Source organism: Schistocerca americana, chromosome 8, assembly GCF_021461395.2.
Source record: "Schistocerca americana isolate TAMUIC-IGC-003095 chromosome 8, iqSchAmer2.1, whole genome shotgun sequence".
Classification (NCBI taxonomy): Eukaryota; Metazoa; Arthropoda; class Insecta; order Orthoptera; family Acrididae; genus Schistocerca; species Schistocerca americana.
This window is the reverse complement of record NC_060126.1, coordinates 311488063-311513906: the sequence shown is the minus strand read 5'-3', so window position 1 is coordinate 311513906 and position 25844 is coordinate 311488063. Positions and strand designations below refer to the sequence as shown.

At 43.4% G+C, this 25844-nt stretch overlaps 1 protein-coding gene across 1 annotated transcript in view; it reads left to right on the top strand.

The window, feature by feature from the left end:
• Positions 1-25844, top strand: part of LOC124545057 (DNA-directed RNA polymerases I, II, and III subunit RPABC2) — a 72940-nt gene that overhangs the window by 26518 nt on the left and 20578 nt on the right. The window contains exon 3 of the mRNA XM_047123849.1: positions 14560-14651. Coding sequence (XP_046979805.1) covers positions 14560-14651 — 92 coding nt within the window. The remainder of the gene's footprint in view (positions 1-14559; positions 14652-25844) is intronic.

The window sequence follows — 25844 nt, the reverse complement described above, 5'->3', positions numbered from 1 at the left end:
GGGACTTTTATCAGTTTCATAATAGACAAAAAAAGTTGGCACACCTATATTGCACCAGACGTTGAAATAACTTCATCGGCTTGTCTGTGCAGTCGAAGATATTGCTCTTGGGGGCAACATTTTATATCGGCCCTGGATTGGATGAAAAGGTCTTGAGCCAGGTGCTACACTGCATGTAGATCAGCTCAAGTTGGAAGTAATGAAATGAATCAGCAGTCAAAACCAAGAACAGCGTGACAAATAGCCTAAATTAATCTTCAGTCAAGCATTGTTTTGGAATCTCTGTGCAAGGTCTTAATGAAATATTTCTAATACTGAAACATTGTCACTTATACTTGATTCACAAATGATCACCTTGAGTTTCGGAAAATGTTCCATGTCATGAATTTGATAGTTTTTCCGTAGTATTTATTTTTGTTTGATAGCATCAATTTTGTTCCCCATGTGTTACCAAGTGATTCTCCCATGCATTAAGAAACGTAATGAATTCAGATAATTTGTGATGTCAGCCATAAAAGATTTTGTCACTACTCTACTTAGCTTTAATTCAGTTTTTCCCTAGTGGCTGCCTTCAGTTTAGCCACCATTCAGTCTTGTTTGTCAGAAGTTAAGTGCATCATATCTTTGTGGCTGGTTTTGTAATGACATTTCAGTGAGTATTTTCCCAACTCATAATAGTGTGATGACATGTTAAGCACTTTGTATGGCCTTCAAATTTTGTCAAAAATAAGCAATTCCCATTCCACATTGAATAATATGGCTCCTCGACATTCTTTTTGACAAGTGCGTAGACACCCTAGTATTGCTAATGCAGAATGTAAATCCAATTTAACACAAGTAGTATTTCTAGCAAAGTGCTTGGTTGGTCTCAAGATGACGGTCTTGCTCTAGCGGTGTCCAGCTGAAGCCTTCCTTCCCTTACCCTCAGCTGCACTGATGTAGCACAAAGCAGGAGTGTGGCTGAAGTGTTCGCGCCTGTGGAGCACTGTTTGTGAAGCATCTAACTTGCAAGGTAATGGTCCAATAAGACATGTCGAAACCTGCACTGAAATTATTTACACAGGTAGAAGACAATGAAAAAAATGCACTGCCAAAATTTTAGCTGCTAAAGAGGCACTGCAAGTATTTTGTAAAAAATGTTGAAGTTACACTTTTTTACCGTTCGAAGAACAGCTTTTAACAGCGGTTTGTACAGCCCTGTGTGCCTAGTGTGTGACTCAGCGAATCACTCACGCAGTGCCATGTAGCGGAATTATCTCAAGTTCACAGACACCAATTTTAAGCACCTAAAGTCTGGTTTACAATGGAGTGAATGGAAGCAAACATGTGCGAGTCAGCATTTGCAGAAAATTCACTACCATTCGCTTGTATATGGGTAGAATCATTTATACTAGAGGGTATGGAAGAGAATGCGAGGTAGCGAACATTGCGTATGAACGCTGTGTTATCAGTTTTTAGTTTTTGGAGCTAATATTCAGCATACAGGATACAATTCTACGAACCACAATGCGAAACTTTGCTATTCAGTGAGGATTATTTTGCATGGGGAGTGCACTGTTCTTGACAGTATGCAAAATGGCACAGGAAAGGAAGAACTTAAGTGTCTCAATCTGTCTGGAAGTGTGACATGCGTGGGGATCGTGCACTCTACACGGAATTGCATCTCCATCTCTCTGATTTAGAATTTTCCTTGTATGTTGGTTGCCATTTTTCCCTGGCTTCTCATTACCATTGAGGGGAAATTTATAAACGGAAGACTAATTACCGATGTCGAGCCTTATCTCAAGAGGTGACACAGCTAGTGTTTCCACTATGCGTGTAAGCTCTAATGGTCATATTCTTTTTTTCCTAAAACAAAAATGGTCTAGTGGCAAAGGACGTGCTTCGTGATGCAGAGTGTGTGGGATCAAATCCCATTCAGACCACAACTTTTTCCACTAAGATTTTTAACCGAGCACTCACTTCTCACAGATGTAGTGGCCACAAAAGGCAAAAAGGCATGTAGTTCAGTTTCTGCATTAACTGCAGGTCTACATTTTCTGATTGGGTATCTGGGGAAGGTTAGGGACACGTAAGTAGCTGCAGTGGCATCCAGTTGAAAGACCCGGAAGAGGCCTATCGGGTACACCAGACATAATTCTGTTTGGTTCATGCTTGTTAGCTTTGGCGAAAACTTGGCTTAAACCATACAAACATTTTTTTGAATAACTTCATATCGACAGTTCAATTCTTGCACGTGTAATTCTGAGAAAAGAGGCTAGTAGAGAAAATAGTCATGCAGGGTGTCTACACCCCGGGAAATCTGGGGAAAACCCGGGAATTTTTTCATCCGGGAGAAAAACTGGAAAAACCCAGGAATTTTTCAGTGTTCTAGTTTTCAGTTAACTGTTTGTAATTTTGGCTGATAAGAACTGATACTCTAATGTTTGTCAACAGCAAAATGTGCCAAAGGCTTTAGGACGAAGACTGTGCAATACTTCATAACAACAAACTGCTTACGATGAGCATGACGTCACAATTGTTTGAGCACTTACCAGAGGGCTCAGCCGTATGTGTAGTTGGGTCGCGTACAAGCAGTTCCTTCTCCAGCTTCTGGCTACTTCAAGTGTGGCTGTTAGTGATTTTGCTCTTTCCTCTTTGTTTCAAGCTCTTGCGTCAAATGAAAACAGAACGGATTTCTGTGGCTGGGAGCTATCAAGTGAATTAAAACACATTCACATAATTATGGAAGGCTAAAATTGTTATTAGTTTGTTTTCTGATTTTATTTTATTTCCACAGTTTTGACTGTCAAGCATTAAGCACCTTGCAGAACAGTGAAGCTATTTTTGTTGGTTTGCTAGAGAAATTTAGCTTTTATTAATCTTTTCTGCAGAGGGAGTCCATTTATTTGTAATGAAGTGTTTCAGTCCAAACTGTTAGCTAGTTTCAGTTGTTCGTTGAATTTCAATTGCACTTTTTCATCTTCTGGCACGTATGGAATTAAGCCATAATAAAGAACCTAACATGAGATAATACAATAATGGTACTCCAAGAAAATTTACGTCCCAAAAACCACACGGTCAAGCTTAATATCAGTTTGGGGCCTACTTCATTGTGTATCTGGACATACAAATGTGCACTTTAAGCCGAGTTAAGCATTTTAGTATCGTTTACCAAATTCCAATGCTCTTGGAGTAGCCTCTGATGTCCTGTTTCTTTTATGACATAATGTAAGTTCGTACGAACATATGGGCTTGCTATGTCATTGTAGGTGCACACGCACAGTAATGCCTGTTTTCTGACACTGTTTGGCAACTCTTGGAATGAGCCTGTTTCTAACAGATCACAGGAAAATGAAAGTTTCAAAGTAAATTTCCTTTTATACAGGATTAATTATGTTACATGCGAGAATGTTGGATGAATTTCTTAAGTCTCAGAGCATTTGATTCTCATTTAAAACTTAATACTTTGAGGACCAGCTGCTCAGAAGAATTTTGAGCCAAGAAGACCAGACATTTATTCATTATTTAAAATTTTGTTGGCACATTTGTGTGATGTATCTTAAAGTGTGACACACAAAAAATGACCAATATTATGTGTATACTATATGTACACTATCTATATTAGTTCACACCATAAACGTTTCCAATTTGTGTTTGCGCTACTTAACATTTATGTTGACTACATCATGTGGCCTAAGCTCTGAATATCTGCTGTCATCAGTTGGCGAGATCACGTGACATGAGCTATGATTGGCCTACAACGGCACGTCACAATCTCGATTTCAATGCTTTGGAAACAAATGTGCTGTGGTTGGTGGAATTCGAATTAATACTTTCGTAATACGAATATATGACGAAAATATGCAGTGTCTCTCTCTCTCTCTCTCTCTCTCTCTCTCTCTCTCTCTCTCTCTCTCTCTAAAGTGCCGGAAAGCTCTACCCCAGTGTATAAAACTTTAACCATTCACAGGATTGATAAGTTTTACAGTCCGGAGGGAAAATATACTATCACTTAACATGGAAAAAGTGTATTTTCACTGGGGAAAAAGTGTATTTTTAACTGGGAAATCCGCGAAAAATCTGGGATTCCCCCTCCCCCCTCTTCCGCGTATACACCCTGTCACGGCAGTGTTTGATGGCACAGAATATTTCCATCAATGAGGACTTGTAATTTGTTGCAATGAAATGTGTCTTGCAGTACCACATTTTATAACAATTCATGTAGGCCATTCCTTATAATAATGTTTGAATGTTATACATTTGACAATCAGTGAAACAGTTGTTTGTTTATTCACTGTAGTCGTCACAAAAATGCGAAGTGTCTATTGAATGACAAAACAAACAGTTTTCTTACACCAGGTACACTGGACATGGGAAAAATGATGCAGTCAGGTACACATATTGTGTTGCGTTCCAGGCATACTTCATCAAATTCGTAAAACATGGCGAAAAAAACTGCACAAATGACTAGATCTTAAGAATACTGTTCCACTGATAAGCTTGAAATGAGAGAGGGGTATCGGAAATTATGTTGTCTGATAATTTTCTGAAAAATGCTTTCGACTGCCGAAAAAATTCTTTATCAAGGAGTTGAATCCCATTAGTAGTTCCAGGCGGAAACCACATTACATCTACAAATTTTTGGTTGTCCTCCACAAAAACTGAGGCGTTATGTCCAGACCATGAATCCAACAAAATCAATGAATTAGTTTCTGGAGCTGGTTGGAATACATTTGGAATGAAATGTTGAAAATTATTCTTTCCTATTTTTCCAGATTTTGATACGTCGATTACAAGATTTTTGCAACTAAACAGTCCATTTTTTATTTTTGGTCCTAGTTTGCCTTGCGGTTCTTGAATACAGATATACAGCTGTGAAAACAGTAAACCATTCATACTTATCGCTGGCATTATCATATGTGAATGTGTCATTGCATCATTGATTGGGCAGCCAACTCCATTATTTTTTCACCCTGAAATTATAAAGTGTGGTGTGCACGCAGTTCTTTCACGAAACCTGACACATCAGTGTCATAAACATCAGTTGCGGGGATAACAGCAAATTTCATCTTTATGTCAGCTATGAATTTTTCTACTTTCTACAGCCTTGTGTATCACTGGCGACTGCTCCATACGTTTACAATTTCTGGAACCTGCGTAACCAGGTGCACGAAGCCTGGAAATTATCAATGTTTATTTCAGAAGCAATTCGGAGGGCGCAGTCTTGTAGATCTCTATTGGTAATGGTGCATAGCCTCTAATGACTGTTTTTCATTCAGATGGTTTCAGGTTTCCATTTGGTGCATGTTTCTTGCTTCATGTAATTCATTCTTTTATTTGTACAGCTCACACTCCGATTTTATGGAATGAGAATGCCTTTGCACACTGCGTAACTTGAATGTTTTTTCTCCTTCATTTAACCAATATTTCACTGCCTTTTCTTTGTCATTGAAAGCTGTTTCAGTAAGTGTTTCTTTTTTAATAAAAATAAATAAATAAAAAATAAAAAAAAGGGCTTGGAAGGTTTTCTCCTTCAGAACTGTTACTGGCACAACTGACATCATCCGAACCACAATTCATGGAATTATCACAGTCATTTCCTATTTTTTTTATAACATATCCACAATTTCAAACAAAAATGTCTATATTCGAATGAATGTCAAGGAAATCAACTACAAATTACACATATATACGTCCTCAGGAGAAGTAAGTGATTTTGACTGGAAACCACATTATTCATATTTCATCATTGCTAAATTGAGAATGTTAATTGGATTCCACATTACTGTGAAATGGGAAGGAGGAAAAAAAAGTACTACTACTAGCAGACATGCCTTATGAAAGCACAATAAATATTAATTCAGCTTTATCTGTATTGTTAGTACTTACCAATATTGCAAAAAGCAGCTGATAATTTGTAATAGATGTTATGTGAGTGGCTAATTCAAGTGAATACTAACTGTGTACTGTAGTGTCAGAGGAACTATCAGTGAAAGGTAACCTGAAATGTCCTTTACAAATTATGACCGGATTGTGTCGTGTTCCTATTTAGAAATGTACTGCCGACCTTGGCTGCGTGTGGTAGGCTACGAATTTGGCAATTTTTAGCTATTGTTTTTGAATACTTGCAGTGCCTCTTAGCAGCTAAAAAATTTTGATAGTGCATTTGTTTCATTGTCTTCTTCCTGTGTAAAAAAAATTTCAGGGTAGGTTTCTACAGGTCTTATTGGACCATTCCCTTGTTAGATCAGCTGATAACAGGTAGTTGAACACTTCCACATTTTAGGTGTACTATTTGACAACAGACTGTCATGGTTACCATGCAAGGTGAACTGTCTGAGCCCCCCTTCGGGTCCGGGGTAAGAATAGGCCCGAGGTATTCCTGCCTGTCGTAGGAGGCGACTAAAAGGAGTTTCAACCGTTTCGGCCTTCCATGTGATGGTCCCCCTTGGGGTTTGACCTCCATTTTTCAAAATTCTACAGAAGTACGAGCCTTTTGGGGAAGGACACCTTACGTGGTGTACCACTGGTCCTAAGTGCACTAAGACCTTGGCACTCAGCATTGTACCGGCGTTGTAACCATACCCACTATTCCTCAAATTGGGCCTAAACGCCTGATGGGTTGTACAAGTTATGCCCATAGTGCGTCCCCATCTGCACCAGGGATCATGATGGACTTTCCATGGCACCAGAAATCCAGCACGGTAGCCAGCCCGTTGTGGTGGGGTCGTCATGTACCCTCTAGGTTGTAGCCCCCTGACAACACAGGGATCGTACTGCCGATACCTGAGCTGCACCCTCCCCACGTCGGCCAAGGAGTAGATGCCCGTCTCCTTGGGGCATCAGGACTCCCGGCAACGGTCATCCTGCCAGGTGGCCCTTGCTGAGGCTGGGTGGCGCCCGTGGGGAGAGCCCCTGGTCGGAGTGGGTGGTATCGGGGCGGACATTTCGCAGATGAAACGTCAACACGTATCAGGTCGCTCTGCGGCCGAGTCTTTCAAAAGAAAAGGTACCGTTTCTAGTTCTGGTTCTCCTGCCCTTTCCCCCTTGGCCACTCCCTGGGAGGAGGGACAGGCCTGCCGGCCTGGGGCGAAGTACTTCCCCCGCTATTTGGTCTGTTCTCGAACCGATGGGGGGACGTTCGCCACCTCCAAGCCCATGTTCTTTGTTCAGCACATTCAGGACATCTTCGGGAAAATCGAGGCTCTCAGCAAGATGCGTTCAGGATCCGTTCTTATCAAGACCACCTCCGCCACAGAGTCGGCGGGGCTCCAGGCGTGCGACCGCCTAGGGGACATCCCAGTGTCCATTGTCCCGCATCTGGCACTAAATAGGACGCAGGGGGTTATTTTTCATCGTGACCTCCTGCTACAATCTGAAGAGGAGCTCAGGGCCAACCTGAGGCGTGCATTTCGTCCGGCGAGTCCAGCGCGGCCCCAAAGACCGTCGCATCGACACCCTGGCCTTTATCCTCGCCTTCGAGGGGGACGTTCTCCCGGAGAAGGTAAAGGCGACGTGCTAGCGGTGCGACGTGCGGCCTTACGTCCCGCCTCCTATGCGCTGTTTTCGGTGTTTGCGCTTTGGGCACATGTCGTCACGGTGTGAGGCTGAGCCCCTTTGTGGCGATTGTGGACGTCCTCTTCGTGAGGAACATACATGCACCCCACCACCTCGGTGCATTAATTGTCCTGGCATCCACTCGCCTAGATCCTCAGACTGCCCCGCATATCAGAAGGAGAAGCAGATACAAGAACTCAAAACTTTGGATCGGCTCTCTTATTCTGAGGCCAGGAAGAAGTATGACCGCCTCCATCCCGTGCCGTTGACCACTTCGTTTGCCTCAGTTGTGTCCACTCCTTCCGCGGTATCCTCACCCCTATCCTGTCCCCCCTCCGCCTCCTCCGCCCCTCAGGGGGCTCTGCCTCCGCCTCCCAAATCCCTCCCTTCCAAATCCTCCTCCCCCGTGGCCCCCGCCCCCTCTGCCCCAGGGGCCACCTTTCCTCCTCCTCCTCTCCCCCCTGCAACCTGAGAAACGATCCTCTTCTCAGGCGTCCATCGGGGAAACGTTCCGGACCCCAGCTTCCGAGGTCCAGCGTTCCAAAACGGACCCCGCGCGTGAGGACCTTCTTCGGGTCCAGCCCACCATCCCTGTGCTTCCTCGGCCTTCCAAGAAGGCCTCCAAGAAGAAGTCTGTATCCCCTTCTCCACCTCGGCGCGTTTCGTCTGACGCTCCATCCGTGAGTTGCCGCTCCCGGCCGTCCTCAGTTTCGCCGGGACGCTCTGCTGCCAGGCGCTCAGCTGGCCTCTCGTCGGCAAGTGATGCTGCCCCTCCTACACAACCAGGGACAGCGGCCGCAGCTGGCAACGACTCGATGGAACCGGATCCGCCTCCCGCCGGTTGTAGCGTTGTTCCCTCGCAACCTGGCCCTCCGCGGCCGTCGAGGTGACCAGCTCTTCCCCCGTCTCGTTCCCCCAACTTTTTGACTATCGATGGCCTTGTTACATTGGAACATAAGAGGTATTCGATCTAATCGGGAGGAATTACAACTGCTCCTCCGCCTGCACTGTCCGCTCGTCCTTGGTCTCCAGGAAACCAAGTTGCGCCCGACTGACCGTATTGCCTTTACCCACTATACCTTGGAGCGGTATGACCTCACCCCTGTGGACGGTATCCCAGCTCATGGTGGGGTCATGTTGCTCATTCGGGACGATGTCTATTACCATCCCATCCCATTGACCACCCCACTCCAAGCAATAGCTGTCCGTATTACTCTTTCTGCTTTTACTTTTTCAGTTTGTACCATCTACACTCCACCGTCATCTGCTGTTAGTCGGGCTGACATGATGCACCTGATCGTTCAGCTTCCCCCGCCGTTTTTATTGTTTGGCGACTTCAATGCCCATCATCCCCTTTGGGGCTCTCCTGCATCCTGTCAAAGAGGCTCACTCTTGGCGGATGTCTTCAACCATCTCAATCTTGTCTGCCTCAATACCGGCACCCCGACTTTCCTCTCGGACTCTACTCATACCTACTCCCACTTGGACCTCTCGATCTGTTCTACCACTCTTGCCCGTCGGTTCGAGTGGTATGTCCTTTCTGACACCTATTCGAGCGACCACTTCCCCTGTGTCGTTCGTCTCCTGCACCACACCCCATCCCCACGTCCTTCGCGCTGGAACATACCGAAAGCTGACTGGGGACTTTACTCCTCCCTGGCGACCTTTCCGGACCACGATTTTCTCAGTTGTGACAGTCAGGTCGAATACCTCACGGCTGTTATCATCAATGCTGCCGAACGTTCTATTCCTTGTACTACCTCTTCTTCACGTCGCGTTTCTGTCCCCTGGTGGAACGAGGCTTGTAGGGACGCTATCCGCGCTCGACGACGTGCTTTACGCACCTTTCGCCGCCATCCTATGTTGGCAAATTGTATTGAATACAAACGACTCCGAGCGCAATGCCGTAGAGTCATCAAAGACAGCAAAAAAGCTTGTTGGGCCTCTTTCACCAGCTCTTTTAACAGTTTTACTCCCTCTTCTGTCGTTTGGGGTGGCCTACGCTGGCTGTCGGGCATTAAGGCCCACTCCTCGGTACCTGGCCTGACCTCAGGTAATGAGGTCCTTGTTGATCCTGTGGCTGTCTCCAACGCCTTTGGCCGCTTTTTCGTGGAGGTTTCAAGCTCCGCCCAGTACCACCCTGCCTTCCTTCCCAGGAAAGAGGCAGAAGAGGCTCGGCGACCTTCCTTCCACTCGCTGAATCTGGAAACTTATAATGCCCCCTTTACTATGCGGGAACTCGAACGTGCGCTTGCACTGTCCCGGTCCTCTGCTCCGGGGCCAGATGCCATTCACGTTCAGATGCTGGCACACCTTTCTCCGGCGGCAAAAGCTTCCTTCTTCGTACCTACAATCGCTTCTGGACCGAAGGTCAGGTCCCCATGCGTTGGCGTGACGCCGTCGTTGTTCCTATACCCAAACCCGGGAAGGATAGACACCTTCCTTCTAGTTACTGCCCCATTTCTCTTACAAGCTGTGTCTGTAAGGTGATGGAGCGCATGGTTAATGCTCGGTTAGTCTGGATTCTTGAATCTCGACGGCTACTTACTAATGTCCAATGCGGCTTTTGTCACCGCCGCTCCGCTGTTGACCACCTTGTGACCTTGTCGACATTCATCATGAACAACTTTTTGCGAAGGCGCCAAACGGTAGCCGTATTCTTCGACTTGGAGAAGGCTTATGTTACCTGTTGGAGAGGAGGTATCCTCCGCACTATGCACAGGTGGGGCCTATGCGGTCGCCTGCCCCTTCTTATTGATTCCTTTTTAACGGATCGAAAGTTTAGGGTACGTGTGGGTTCCGTATTGTCCGACGTCTTCCTCCAGGAGAACGGAGTGCCTCAGGGCTCAGTCTTGAGCGTAGCCCTTTTTGCCATCCCGATCAATCCAATTATGGATTGTATTCCACCTAATGTCTCAGGCTCTCTCTTTGTCGATGACTTCGCGATCTACTGCAGTGCCCAGAGAACATGCCTCCTGGAGCACTGCCTTCAGCGTTGTCTAGACAGCCTCTACTCATGGAGCGTGGCAAATGGCTTCCGGTTCCCTGAAGAGAAGACGGTTTGTATCAACTTCTGGCGATATAAAGCGTTCCTTCCGCCATCTTTACATCTCGGTCCCGTTGTTCTCCCATTCGTGGAAACAACTAAGTTTCTAGGGCTCACGTTGGACAGGAAACTGTGTTGGTCTCCACATGTCTCCTATTTGGCGGCCCGTTGTACACGTTCCCTTAATGTCCTCAGAGTTCTTAGCGGTTCATCTTGGGGAGCGGATCGCACTGTCCTGCTTCGCTTGTATCGGTCCATTGTCCGATCGAAGCTGGATTATGGGAGCTTCGTCTACTCGTCCGCTCGGCCATCCCTCTTACGCCGGCTCAACTCCATCCACCATCGGGGGATACGTCTTGCGACCGGAGCCTTCTACACTAGTCCTGTCGAGAGTCTTTATGCTGAAGCTGCCGAATTACCATTGACCTACCGGCGCGACGTACTGCTGTGTCGGTATGCCTGCCGGCTGTTGTCTATGCCCGACCACCCCTCTTACCAGTCCTTCTTCGCCGATTCTCTCGACCGTCAGTACGGGTTGTATGTGTCTGCCCTGCTGCCCCCCGGAGTCCGCTTCCGTCGCCTGCTTCGACAATTGGATTTTGCCCTCCCTACCACCTTCAGAGAGGGTGAGAGCCCGACACCACCTTGGCTCCAGGCTCGGGTTTGTATTTATCTCGACCTCAGCTCGCTCCCGAAGGAGGGTACTCCGGCTGCAGTGTATTGCTCACGATTTGTCGAACTTCGTGCTCGACTTGCCGGTCACACCTTTATTTACACCGATGGCTCCAAAACTGACGATGGTGTCGGCTGTGCCTTTGTCGTCGGGGCCGCCACCTTTAAATACCGGCTCCTCAACCAATGTTCGAGCTTTACGGCCGAGCTTTTTGCTCTCCATCAGGCCGTTCAGTATGCCCGCCGCCAACGCCATTCATCGTATGTACTCTGCTCTGACTCACTCAGTGCTCTTCAGAGCCTTGGAGCTCCCTATCTGGTCCATCCCTTGATTCAACGGATACAGCAGTCCCTCCATTCTTTCGCTGATAATGGTTCTCCTGTCAGCTTTCTGTGGGTTCCCGGACATGTAGGAGTGCCTGGGAATGAGGCTGCGGATGCTGCAGCCAAGGCTGCAGTCCTCCCGCCTCGGCCAGCCTCCCATTGTGTCCCGTCATCAGACGTTCGTGGGGATGTATATAAGAGGCTTGTGTCGTTGTGGTGGGATGCTTGGTCATCCCTCCAAGGAAACAAGCTCCGGGCAGTAAAATCGCTCCCAACTGCTTGGACAACCTCCTCCCGACCATCTCGGCGAGAGGAGGTCCTTCTGACCAGGTTGCGGATTGGGCATTGCCGGTTTAGCCACCGCTACCTGCTCTCCGGTGACCCAGCCCCGCAGTGCCCTTGTGGTCAGGCATTAACAGTGCGCCATGTTTTATTGTCGTGTCCCCGTTTTAGTCAATTTCGTGTTGTCCGTCCCTGCCATCTACATTACCAGATGTTTTAGCTGATGACGCTCGAGCGGCTGCTCGTATTCTGCGTTTTATAACTTTGACTGGCTTGTCCAAAGGTCTTTGTCAGGTCCTTCTGGTGTCCCCCCCATCCCCTTGAGTTTTACTAGATTCCATGTGCTCTAACAACAGTGACTGGGCGCTAATGACCTCAGTAGTTGAGCGCCCTTAAACCCCCACCCAAAAAAAAAAAAAAAAAAAAAAAAAAAAATGAACTGTCTGAAGAAATGTAATGCTCCCTGTTTCTGTGGCAATACCTCCAGGGCAATAGAGCAACAAGTCTTACTAAGATTTTACAACACCTTAATTTTATCTTGTCTAGAATATGGATGTGTCTCCCATGGTTCAACAACACCATCCTTACACCATATTGCAGTAAGATTCGTACAAGTCCAGATGACAATCTTCTTGCAGAAGCGGGGATCTCAATGTTGCGAGTCTGATGCCAGCAACTGCTGGTCAGTTATGCATTCATGATCAGCCAGAAGTCCAAATACATTGGTTACCACATTCTGTTACAATAACAAGTATTCAGCTACTTAGAAATGATCTCCGATCAGGCAGATTCTCTGAGGTGTAACTTGAGGCCCTACTTAGTGACCACAAATTCCCTTCATTTGTTTAAGGAAAACCAAATCTGTGGCTCCCTCATGAGTGTCTGCTGCCTGGTAGTATGGAGAGACCCTCTCTTTGGTCATATCAGAACTCATACAGTGTAAAACTTCCTTTTGTGCACTTGTTCTGTGAGTGAATTGCAAGCAACAGAACAAGAAAATTCGTGGAACCTATTGGTACAGTACCATCTACACGAAGCTGTAATATCCATAATTTTCATTTTGACATTGAGCCCTCTGAACATGCTAAACAATAACTGACTAGGAAGACAAACACAGTGGCTGTATTAGACCTAGGAACCTCAAGCTTTGACCTAAGGACACACGTATGACACTGTATTATGAAGGCTTAGGAAAGGAATAGCAAAGTACCACACAGTCCAACAAATTGTGAGAAATGAAAGAAACTACTAAGGAGTGGCCAACTTCACTCACAAGCCTCTTAAAAGAAAGCCATCGCCTTTTGTCACTTGCACATCAGCCACAACAACTTACACAGAATCCATCCTGCAACAAGCTTATTCTTAAAGAGTGCATGTGTTTGTGCGTTCGCACCAGCCACTTGGACAAAAGTGCAACGTTAACTGAAGTTGAATGTGTTGGTCCCTCAGATACTAGCCAATAATAAAACATCTGGGAGCCATGTTTTACATTTTTTGCAAGAAAGTGGACATGTTTAACAAAATTTAATGGTTTCACTTTGTGGGGCACTGCAGGGAGTGGGCATGGAAGGAGTGATTTTTGTTCCAGTTCTGGCTTGTTGAGGCTCCAGATACTCCATCCCTGAACTGACACATACAACAACTTTTACTGCTGTCAGTCTCTGTGTGCCATATACTATTTATCTTTTATCATTTTGACATACTGCAGAACTTCTTGGTTTAACCTCCCCAAGGTACTGTATGCATGATGTTGGGCGAGGTGAGTGATGGGTCTCTTGGTACCGGTGCTAGCGCCAGGAAGACCTCCAACTGGCTGTAATAATTTTATCACTATTAGTAGATATATACTCTCCTGGTATTAATCCTCAACAACAGTGTAGCTCCCGATTTGTGAAAACTTATAAACATTCTCTCATTTTATTTCTCTTCGCTAGATAAATGGGGATGGACATATTGGTAACCCTGTAATTGAGTCCCCTTAAATTATGTATTGCTTCATAAATATTTCTTATGGTTTCCATCCACTTTATGGACAAATCCCATAGTTGCAAGTATCTACTATCACATTCATGTGTTCATAAACCATTGAAAGTTTCACGTTATGGTGTCAGCATATCTTGTAGCTTTCATTTTACCAAAAAAATGGCAATAATCTATTGTTAATGAAAGAGTATTTCAAATACAATTTTCATAAGTTTAAGTTTAGTATGTCTGTAATGTCCCTTTGTCACCCGACATAGTAAATTCAAATCTCCTTCCTCTTTACTGGGTGGATGAATGCTTGCCATCATGCAAAAGAATAAGTTTGTCACTTTACTTTGACTGCTGATTATTTTAGGACTTCCTCCTCTTTTAACTAATCATACTGTCAAGGGCTCGTGCATGAAGTTTCGGTTTAATGCAGTGAGTGTGCCAAGGTATAAAGTCACTCTTTCAAATGTTTGCAGATATATCATAAATGAGTTGTGAAACAGCCATTGTCACCAGCAAAAGTAGTACAAGGAAAATACGTGAATGCTTAAAGCAACATCGTAAATTCACAGTGTTGCTTATGTTAATTTTTCAGAGGTAGTAGAATGCTTTCCTGTCCCCTAATGTTTAATTGTTGGGAAGAACAGTAGTATTGTCATAAATAATATGTTGTGTAATTGAGAATATTCTGATTCCCATTTGACTGTCTCAATTCTATCTCTTAGGATGAAGGAGAGAACATAGATATTTTGGCACCTGGAGATGCAAAAGGTGGTGTGCAAAAATCAAAGAGAATAACTACAAGATACATGACAAAGTAAGTCATTGATCTGTGTTTTGTCTACTACACAAATATGAAAATTAATAGTAGTGCATGCATATAAGGTTGACAGAAGCTGCCATTTATAATTTTCATGTATCATTTATGTGTTACATTTTACAGCTTTAAAATAAAAGAGAACCTGATTGAAACATAGCAGAAAAGTGTTGTTCTTTAAGTAAAGTTTTGAATAGGTATGTACATACTGGATAGTAAATAAGAGAAAAGAGAACTCTGTATCTTCACTATAATGCTTTTTGCTAGTAGTTAGTGTACTTTTAGGTCCCTGGAGAAAATTTAAGTCTTTACTTGGTTCAATATCTTCTTTAGCAATTCAGTGTTTTATTTATTTATATATATAAAACAAAAATGCAGTAACTTACCAAACAAGAAAGTGCTGGTAAGTTGATAGGCACAATAAAAAACACAAACACACACACAAATTTCAAGCTTTCGCAACTCTAGGTTGCTTCATCAGGAAAGAGGGAAGGAGAGGGAAAGATGAAAGGATGTGGGTTTTAAGGGAGAGGGTAAAGAGTCATTCCAATATTATGAGATATATGCAGCTGTATTTTTCCCACAACTTTGCATCACAGGAATTTCCAGACTACATTTTTTAGCTATTCAATCTGAGGCCCCTGTGCTGTCAGTAACTTGGTTTTTACTTTTTATTTATATTTTGGCAGTAATGAAGTGTATCCTCATTTCTTATCATGGGGTCTTGAGCACAGAGATTGATTTGATGCAGCTTTCGATGTTAGTCTGTCCTGTGAAAACCTCTTCGTCTCCAAGAAACTACTGCAACCTACATCCATTTGAACCTGCTTACTATATTTCTCTGTTGATCTCCCTCTACAATTTTTACCCCAGTTCTGGGTCACAAAATCACAAAAGTCTCGATGTAGATTTAGTTTCAATATATTGGTCATTGTCCGCAGCTCGTGGTCTCGCGGTAACGTTCTCTCTTCCGGAGCATGGGGTCCCGGGTTCAATTCCCGGTGGGGTCAGGGATTTTCACCTGCCCTGAGATGACTGGGTGTTGTTGTGTCGTCTTCATCATCATCATCATCATCATCCATCCCCATTACGGTCGGAGGAAGGCAAAGGCAAACCACCTCCATTAGAACCTTGCGTAGTATGGCGGTGCAGGTCTCTTGCATCGTTCCCCTCCTCTCTGTAAAGAAGCATGGCACTTCATTTCCATATCTGTCATTAGTATTCTTCTGTACTCTTTAAATAACTTTCCATTGGATTGTACAACTATGAACAATTATTATACAGTCATGTACAAATATCATTTCGGAGTGGAAATATTCTTAATACCCTCTGAAATGATCTGCTTATACTTTACAAAATCTTTTCGTAATTCTGTTGTTGGATTTCTTCATTGGCGAATCTTAGCATAGTCTATTCAAAGGCTCTCCTTAAGCAGGCTGTGCGGGGTTGGAAGCTCCGTGCCAAACTTATTGTGAAGTAAAGGTGTCTGCTGGCAAACTCCAACTGCCACCTACAGAGTACCTCAAACAATAAAACAATGCAAAACAAATTGTAGTATCCCAGGCAGTGGATGTCAATATGGATGATGGGTTTATGTCGATATGGATGTAGACGAGTTGCCGTGGGTCTTGAGGCAGAGTAGTGCGGTAAGCTGTCACAGATGGCGTGCACAGAACATTGTATAGACAGAACCATTGACACAGAAGTTAACCTGTTGGCAGTGATAGGCCAGAGCCCATAAGTTCTTAACACGGGTTGTAACTACCGTGGACCTGACCTTTGCCTCATGCCATTCTCTGTTTCCGCATGCTAGTGTTAAGTCATTTGCACTAGTCTTATTTTGTGTTTATCTCCATGCACATCTTCACATGGTGGTCGGACTCTCTTGTAAATTGAATTGAATGTCAAGTTTCACTCCCTCTTCTGGGATTCAGCTCCCCAGCTTTGCAGACGAGCCATTGTCAGCTAGTAGAGTTTATATTTGTGCTGTCAGGATGGTTTTATGCGGTTGGGGTGCACTGTGCCAATAAAAAACATATTTGTATTTCCACTTAATATCATTTGTATAAAATTAAAAATCCAATTATGTATTATGTAAAATGTGCAAACTTTAATTTAAAAAACTCATTTGTAGATGCATCCCCGTGTGTGTGTGTGAGAGAGAGAGAGAGAGAGAGAGAGAGAGAACCACCCCCCCCCCCCCCCCCCCCCCCCCCCCCCACGCCCCCCTCCCCGAGAGATTCCTCCTTTTAGTCAAACTATGCCATAATTTTTTTTGCAAATCAGTGCAGGATCTCCTCATTAGTTATTCAGTCTACCATTTAATCTTCAGCATTCTTCTGGTGCACCAATTTCAGAAGCTTTTATTCTCTTCGTGTCCAAACTGCTTACTGTCCATGTTTCATTTCTGTAAACCGGTAAGTTCCATACAGATACCTTCAGAAAAGACTTACTGGGACTTAAATTTATATTAAACAATGGAAAACCCATATATAATGTAACAATGGTATGAAAAGGGTAGTTGCTACTCACCATATAGTAGAGTAGCACAACAAAAAGATTGTCGAAAGTGAGCTTTTGGTTAACATAGCTTTTGTCAGAAATAGACAACTCCCCCCCCCCCCCCCCCCGCCCCCCCCACACACACACACACATGCAAACGCAAACACAAGTTGTGTGTGTGTGTGTGTGTGTGTGTGTGTGTGTGTGTGTGTGTGTGTGTGTGTGTGTGGGCGCACACAGGTGGGCGGGCCCGTGCGTTCGTTTGTATATGTAGTCTCTTTCTGACGAAGGCCTTGTTGGCCAAAAGCTCACTTTCTGACAGTCTTTTTGTTGTGCTTATCTCTGAATCAGCATCTCCGCTATATTGTGAGTAGCAACTACCTTTACCTAATATTGTTAAATTTATATTAGGTGTTAACAAATGCTTCTTTTTCAGAAATGCTTTTGTCGTTATCACCAGCCTGCATTTCGTATCCTCTCTACTTCTGTCATCACTTCTGTTATCATTAGTTGTTTTACTGCCAAAGTAGTGAAGCTCGGCTTTAGTGTATCATATTCTGATTCCCTCAGCATTACGATTCAATTCAGCTACATTCCATTATATTTGCTTTATTTCTAATGCTCATCTTATAGCCTCTTTCCCAAGACCCTAAAAGTTCTAGTCAACTGCTTTTCTATCTCTGACAGAACTGCAATGTCATCAGCATGAACCCATTATTTTTAAAAAAAGCTGCCGAAGTTCCTACGCCACTATTTTAAACATTATTTATTTCCCTTTAAGGAGCTACACTCCAAGAACACTCTGTTCACAACAGGGCCTCTGAAAGCTGTTTTTGGAGGAATTATAGTTCGTAAGTTCCAAAAGCCTCAAAGTTTGGGGGTGGTGGATATGCTAGTTCAGAAAATCATTGAACAAAGTAAATCCCATTACGCGATAGTAAAGGGTATTTTTTTAATCCCAAAGTAAGGACAGAGTTAGAAAAACAACTTTTGTACCAGTAATTTTCAGTTAAATACCCCATTTGTCAGTAAATTATTGGAATTTTCTAATAAGCATTGAAGATTCTTCTCAGATGCATTGTTCGAGAAAAAATCCGATCAGAAAATAGAGATGGATAAGATTTAATGGAATCAAACATGATTGATTATATTGTGCCAGACAATAGTCTGAAGCACACATCCTTATTTGCTGATTCGGATAGTTTTCATACAAGCGAGAAAGAGTTTCAAATTAAATTCACAAACAGAAGAAACACTGCAAAGGGGGAAGAATCTAGATTAGGTTATACTTCTGCTTCTGATACTTTTAACGTTACTTGTAACTGCCAGATATACTAAAAATGCTAAAAGTACGGATCTCAATGGAGACAGTGGATGATAATGAGGGGAAAGAGAGGGTGTGATGCGGGTGGGGGCGGGGGGGGGGGGGTAGTCTTCTGAGTTAGCCCAGATTGAAGTCACCTTTTGGGGCAGGGTGGTTATTGTGGAAGACAGATGAGATGTGCAGTCCACTATTGACAACCAATGAATTGGGCAATGACAAAAATAATGAGGTGGCATTCGTGCCCTTTTTGCATTTGTGGGTAGCATTTCCAAAAGGATCCCCTCTCCATGTGAGTATGTGTGTGGTGTACACAGGGCCCCGAGCTATTGCAGCTCATTCTTCCTTCCCTGTCTGAATTTCCTTCACCCTGCCCCTCTCTCCCTATCCTCTCTCCTTCCCTGTTTGCCCCCTCCTTCCCCTCTCTCGGTATTCTGATTCGTGGTGACCTGGCTATCCACCTGGTTCCCTGTATTGCTTGCAATTTTGTTCCTTCTGCCTGTTCTTTCATCCTATTTGGCATTCAGGTCTATCACTTCTAAATTTTTCGTTTTTAGTGTGAGCTATTTGAGGAAGAACTCCCTCCCTAGTGTCTACAGCGTGGATTCCTCTCCCCCCTCCTTCCTCTCTTCCTTCCCCGCTGTAGGCCCTCTCCAGCCCTGCTAGGTCGCCAGCATGTGTAGTCAGTCCATGTGTTGGACCTGTTATGTACCCATCAGGCTGCGCCGCTTGACAACACATGGTTCACACTACTGATACATGACCTATTCTCTCCCCATGTATGTCAAGGAATGATTGCTTGTCTTCCTGGAGCATCGGAACTCCCGGCAACAGTTGCCATGCCAGGCGGACCTTGCTGTGGCTGGGTTGCGCCCATGGGGAGAGCCCTTGGTTGGAGTGGGTGGTATCAGAGTGGATGCTTTCAGAGTGGATGCTTGTTGCATGAAGCATATCATGCTGTGAAAATCTAGCCATTCTAAAATGGCTGTCTCTTCGAATGGTGAAGGATCATTGAATGCTGCTTCGTATGACCCTGCAGCCTTCCCATCCGTGGGTACACCATGGCAGGAGAGCTAGGCCCACAGTCTTGGGATGGAATGCTTTCCCCACTATTTCATCTATAGTAGAACGGATGGGAACACATTCACCTCTACAAAGCCATGGTTGGTTTTTTTGTGGAGAATATTGAATAAAAGTTTGGTAAAGTGGAGTCTCTCAGTAAGGTGTGATTGGGCTCTCTGTTGATCAAAGCTACTTCTGCCGCCCAATCTGCAGCTCATCTTGCTTGTGTACGTCTTGGCAGTATCCCAGTTCTATTGCCCCTCACCAATCTCTGAATACGATCCAACGATAGTGGCGCCTTCATTCCGGCTTTTGATGGGGATACCCTCCCAGAGAAGGTCAACATTAGGGGCTACAGATGTGACATGAAACCATATATGCCATGTATGCTTTGGGTGCTTGTGTTTTGGACATATGACTTTCTGCTGTGCAGCGGACCCTCTTTGTGTGACTGTGGACACCCACTCCATGAGCGAAGCACCTGTGTTCCGCCACCTGTGTGTGTGTGTGTGTCAGTTGTCATGACCACCACTCCACTCACTCACCATCTTGCCCAGGTTGCAAGAGAGAAAGGATTATCCAAGAGTACAAGTCCCGGGATCATCTGTCTTATGCTGAGGCTTGCCAAAAACATGACTGACTCCACCCAGAGTCACTTTCTTCAACTTTTGCCTCTTTTACATTCTTGTCTTCCCTTATCTCTTCGTTACCCCAGCCCTGTCACCCTCTCCATCCCCCCCCCCCCCCCCCCAGTTCCCATGACCACTCCTCCAGGAGCTGTTTCCCCTCCTCGGCCGAAGAAGTGCCCCCCCTTCTTTGCACCTGCCGGTGACGGGGAATCCCGACAGCCACTGACAGAGTGCCATGACCTCTTCTTGCCTTCTTTATATCTAACCAGGACTCTCGCCCCACAATCATCCAGTGGAACTGCAACAGATACTATCATCACCAACCGGGAATACAACATCTTGTTTTCTCCTATTCTGTGTTCTGTCTTGTTCTTCAAGAAACGCAGTTCCGTGATGACCATACTCCAATGTTTCGTGGTTATCGGGCATTCTGACAGAACCATGCCAGTGCTGGGGTAGCACCTGGTGGGGTCTGCACTTTGGTTCACTCCGATGTCATTAGTGACTGGATCCCTCTTCATACCAACCTGGAAGCAGTAGTGGTTAGAGTGCAAATGACTCTGGCAATAACCACTTGCAGTGTGTACCTCACTCCAGGTAGGCCACTTTCTTATGTTGAACTGTCTACCTTAATATAGCAAATCCTGCCCCCATTTCTCCTCCTCAGGGACTTCAGTGCCCAACACCCACTGTGGGGAGTGCCACTTCAATGAATAGAGGTCTCCTAATTGACCAACTTATTAAATACTTCGATTTCTCTCTCCTCAGTGACGGTTCCCCTACCCACTTCAGTGCTGCTCATGGCACCTTTGCTGCTATCAATCTAACGATCTCTTCCCCTGCTCTCATAACTTCTCTACACTGGGCACCCCTTGATGATCTTTGTGACAGTGAGCACTCTTCAGTGAAGCTACCGAGCGAGGTGGCACAGTGGTTAGCACACTGGATTCGCATTCGGGAGGACGACGGCTCAATCCCATCTCCGGCCATCCTGATTTAGGTTTTCCGTGATTTCCCTAAATCGTTCCAGACAAATGCCGGAATGGTTCCTTTGGAAGGGCACGGCCGATTTCCTTCCCCATCCTTTCCCAGCCTGAGCTTGCGCTCCGTCTCTAATGACCTTGTTGTCGACGGGACATTAAAAACTAACCTCCTCCTCCTCCTTCAGTGAAGCTATTGTTGCCCTGCTGCAGACAAGGACCCCTCCCCCCTCCAGTCAAAATGACTTCCAAAGTTTGGTATCCAAATGTACGAAACTCCACTTTTTAGGCCCAAAAATAATAAACAAGGAATTATTTATGACAGTCTATTTTTTTCCTATAGTTAGATATCGGAGACTACTAGCCTCATATAGAGCAAGAACAGTTACAAATGTTTCCTTAATTTTTTATGAATTTTTTAAATTTGAAAATATTCATTTTTTGTAAAGTTTGGGGTTAGTTATCTCAGGTGGGACTGAATATAAAAATATGATTTTTGTACAATTTGTATACCTATAAGATAGCAATGTACTGTAAAAATTTCAACATTGATATCTGACTGTGAACAAAGATACGAATTTTTGAAAATGAGGAAATAATTCACATTACAACTGATCTTATGGCTGTTGCCTGTTTGAATGGTTTATTGTTTCATTGTAATAAAATATAACTGTGATATATATTTAGTTAATACTATCACCCAATTATTTATTTTTAATAATGCCATATTAAACACTAGGAGCTTTTGCTTTTGTTCTATGGTAATAAAAATGCCCATTTACGTTTAGTTTTATTGTCAATAAAGAAGTACATTATTGCTGAGTGTGTCATTGTAGAAGCACATTATTTCTGGGTGGGAATCGTTATAGTCAGTCTGTTCTGAAACCTCTGTTAGAGTGGATGTACATACTTCATCGAGAGTGTTAGAGGGTTATCCCAAAAGTAAGGTCTCCTATTTTTTATAAGTACAGAACTCTCTTTGTATTGCAATTCATCACACTGTTATGAAGTGAAGTGCTGTGTGAAACATGTGCATGCCGCACTGAGGCACTCAGTCTTGGCTTGGCAGCCATTGAGAATGGAGCTCCTGTTGGATGTTACCACCAAGTGCGAATTGCGGCACTGCGCCAATTGAAATCCATTGCCAATTGACGGAAGTGTATGGTGAGTCGTGCATGGATGTCTAAAATGTTTGTAAGTAGTGTAGAGAGTTTGCAACTGGTCGGGCCGAAATTCACGACCAACAAAGCAGTGGGAGACCATCAATTTCTGAAGAGACAGGGTTGAAGGTTGAGCAAAGCGTGCATGAAGATCGGTGGATCACCCTGGATGTTCTCTGCATGTTTGTTCCTCAGGTTTCCTGAAGCACCACTCACAGTATTTTAACAGAAACATTGAACTATCAGAAGGTGTGCGCAAGATGGGTGCCGCGCAACCTGACTGAGAACCACCTGCGGCAACGAGTTGATACTTCCCACGCATTTCTTCACCACCTTCAGCCGAACAGGACAACTTTCTGGACTCACTTGTCACGGGTGACGAAACATGGGCATACCACTTTACACCTGAGACCAAGCAGCGATCAGTGATGGCATCGTTCTTCGCCAAAGCCGTGGAAATTCAAACAAACACAGTCTGCTGGTAAAGTCATGACAACCATTTTTTTGGGATCAGAAAGGAGTATTGTTGGTCGACTTTATGTCCACTGGGGTCACAATTAACGCTGACAGGTACTGTGAGACTCTGAAAAAACTCAAATGGGCAATTCAAAAACGGAGAAGAGGAATGTTGAGCAAGGACGTACACATTCTCCATGACAACGCTCACCCACACATCCCTCGGCAAACTGTTGCTCTCCTGCAACAGTTTCAGTGGAACATAATCACCCACCTATCCTATAGTCCTGACTTGGCACCCAGTGACTATAACCTGTGCCCTAAGTTAAAACAACATTTGGCCATTCAGCTCTGACGACGAGGTGAAATAAGAGGTTCATAACTTTCTGAACAGCATGGCGGAGAGCTGGTATGACATGGGCATACAAAAACTACCACAGCGTCTACAAAAATGCATCAACAGGAATGGTGAGTATGTCGAAAAATTGCTAAATGTTCAAGCTGTAAAGTGATGTAAACCATTGTAGAAATAAACTGGTATATGAACTTAAAAAAAAAATAGGAGACCTTACTTTTGGGATTACCCTCGTAGAATGTGTTACTTGCTTTGTTCTGTGTGTAATTTGTAATTAATTTTGAGAGATTAACTGGTATGCAATAACATAGATGTTGGACAGATTAACTGGTATGCAATAACATAGATGTTGGACAGATAGCAAGTGAAGTGTGTCACAAAACAGTTTACGGTTCAGTTTCAAAAAAATTGAAAAATGTCAATGACCTTGATGAAGTTAGACAAACTTTCTTTAAATTTCGAGTAAGTTCTTCTGTAACATCAGTGTGTGAGTATCATGAGAAGAAATATATTTTGAAGTACAATCGCATTTTTGAAAGAGAGTGCTGTGATCCACTTAACTTTGATAAAAAGCCTATTACTAAATGTTTGAGAGAAATAAAACTTCAACATTTGTTCTTGTTATGTGAGAGTGAAACAGCTTCCCAAGTGAAACGTAATGTGATTCCTGGAAATTCCCTGTGCCCGAATTGTTACCTAAAAATATTTGTTGTGAATCCAGAACCAGAATCATGAATCCTTGTTAATGACATCCATATATCTAATGAGGAAGCTGTTAGCATATTGGATTTTGCTTGTTCTAAGTTAGACTTATCTCCTGCTTGGAAAAAAATAAAACTAACCAGCAGAAAAAGAAAAGAAGTTATTGAAAATAAGGTACAACAAATTTCAGACAAAATTAGAAAAGACTTGGAATCATGCTTTAATAATACAGTACCAACATTATTTCCAAAGAAGAAGAAAACCTACCACTAGCATCATCTAACACTCAATATTTGAGTTTAATAGAGAAATTAAAAATTAAATGTTCAGTGACATCTAAAGAGGAAAAAGTTAAAATTTTAAGTTTGCTCCGTGATTCATGGCCAAGAGAAAAAAAAAATAGTTCATGAATTCAACGTTTCTCATCATTTGGTTAAACTAACCCGAAAATTAGTGAAGGAGCAAGGCATTCTTCCGGTTTTAGGAAAGAAGAAAGGAGTATGTATAAGTGAAGAAACAATTAAAAAGATCCAGCAGTTTTTTGAAGATGATGAAAACAGTAGAATGTGCCCAGGTTGCAAAAATAGCAAAAGAGTTGTTATAAATGGAGTTAAAGCAACAAAACAGAAATGATTAGTGCTGTCAAATTTATAAGAACTTTACGTATCTTTCAAAAATTGTCATCCTGAATGCAAAACTGGAAGGCCAAAATTTTGTGACCTCCGCACTAAGTGGTGTATTTTGGCTGGATCCTAAGGGACACACTCCATATGTGTTTGTTTGTATCATCAAAATGTCAAACTGATGATTGCGGGTGCAAAACTCGGTGATATTAACAACAAATGTCTGAGACACTAACAGCTATGACTGCATGATGAGTTTGTGTAATAAATGACCTTGTAAGGAAACCGTTATTGAATTGTTTCACGAATATGATGAGGAAATGCCAGACAGTATTACCTTCAAACAGTGGGTCACAACTGACAGGGCAGAAATGATAACAGTGGTTAAATCTCAGGAAGAGTACTTGGAATCTTTAATTGATAACTTACAAAAACTTGAAAGTCACCACTATGTTTCTAAAATCCAAAGTAAGTTTTTGAAGGACAAAAAAGCACAACTTCATGAAACTGAATGCATAGTGCTAGCTGATTTTTGCAGAAAATTTTACATTTGTGATTCAGGATACAATACAAGGGTACCACTGGGTCAATGACCAGGCAACAGTGTATCCATTTATTCTCTACTTTAAAAATGAGAAAGATAAAGTTTGCAGTTCTTCAGTTTGCATTCTAAGCGACTACTTGGAGCACAACACTTTGGCTGTACATGTGTTTCAAAAGTATGTAATAAATTACATAAAAGAAAATTTTCCCAAGGTTGAGAAGCAGATATGCTTTTCTGATGGAAGTGGTAGTCAGTATAAGAACAAAAAGAATTTTTCAAATCTGTGCATCTACAAAGTAGACTTTGAGTTGGAGGCTGAATGGCACTTTTTTGCATCTTGCCATGGTAAAAATGGATGTGATGGTGTAGAAGGTACAACAAAATGTGAAGTAAGTAAAGCCAGCCCACAAAGACCAACCACAGACCAAATTTTCACAGTACAGGACAAGTCTGTCTTTTGCAAGGATAATATTAAAGGCATTACCTATTTTCTGATCAGGAAAGAAGAAGTGATTCTGCATATGAAAACAACACTTCAAACCAGATCAAACCAGATTTGAAAACTGTATAGCAATAAAAGGAACAGGGCATTTCCACGAATTCCTTGGCATTGCAGAAAACTTAGTTCAATGCTATATAACATCAGAAACCGAAATTTATGAGGATCATTGTGTCAGTAAAATTACATCTGTCTTTAACGTGGAGTGATATAGTGACCTGTGTTTATGATGGACAGTGGTGGGTTGCAGAGGTTGAAAGAATAAGTTTGGAAAACAATGGTGTTTTTGTGCATTTTTACCACCCTGCTTTCCCAAGAACATCATTCAAGAAATTTACTAGTGACAAAGTTTGGCTACCA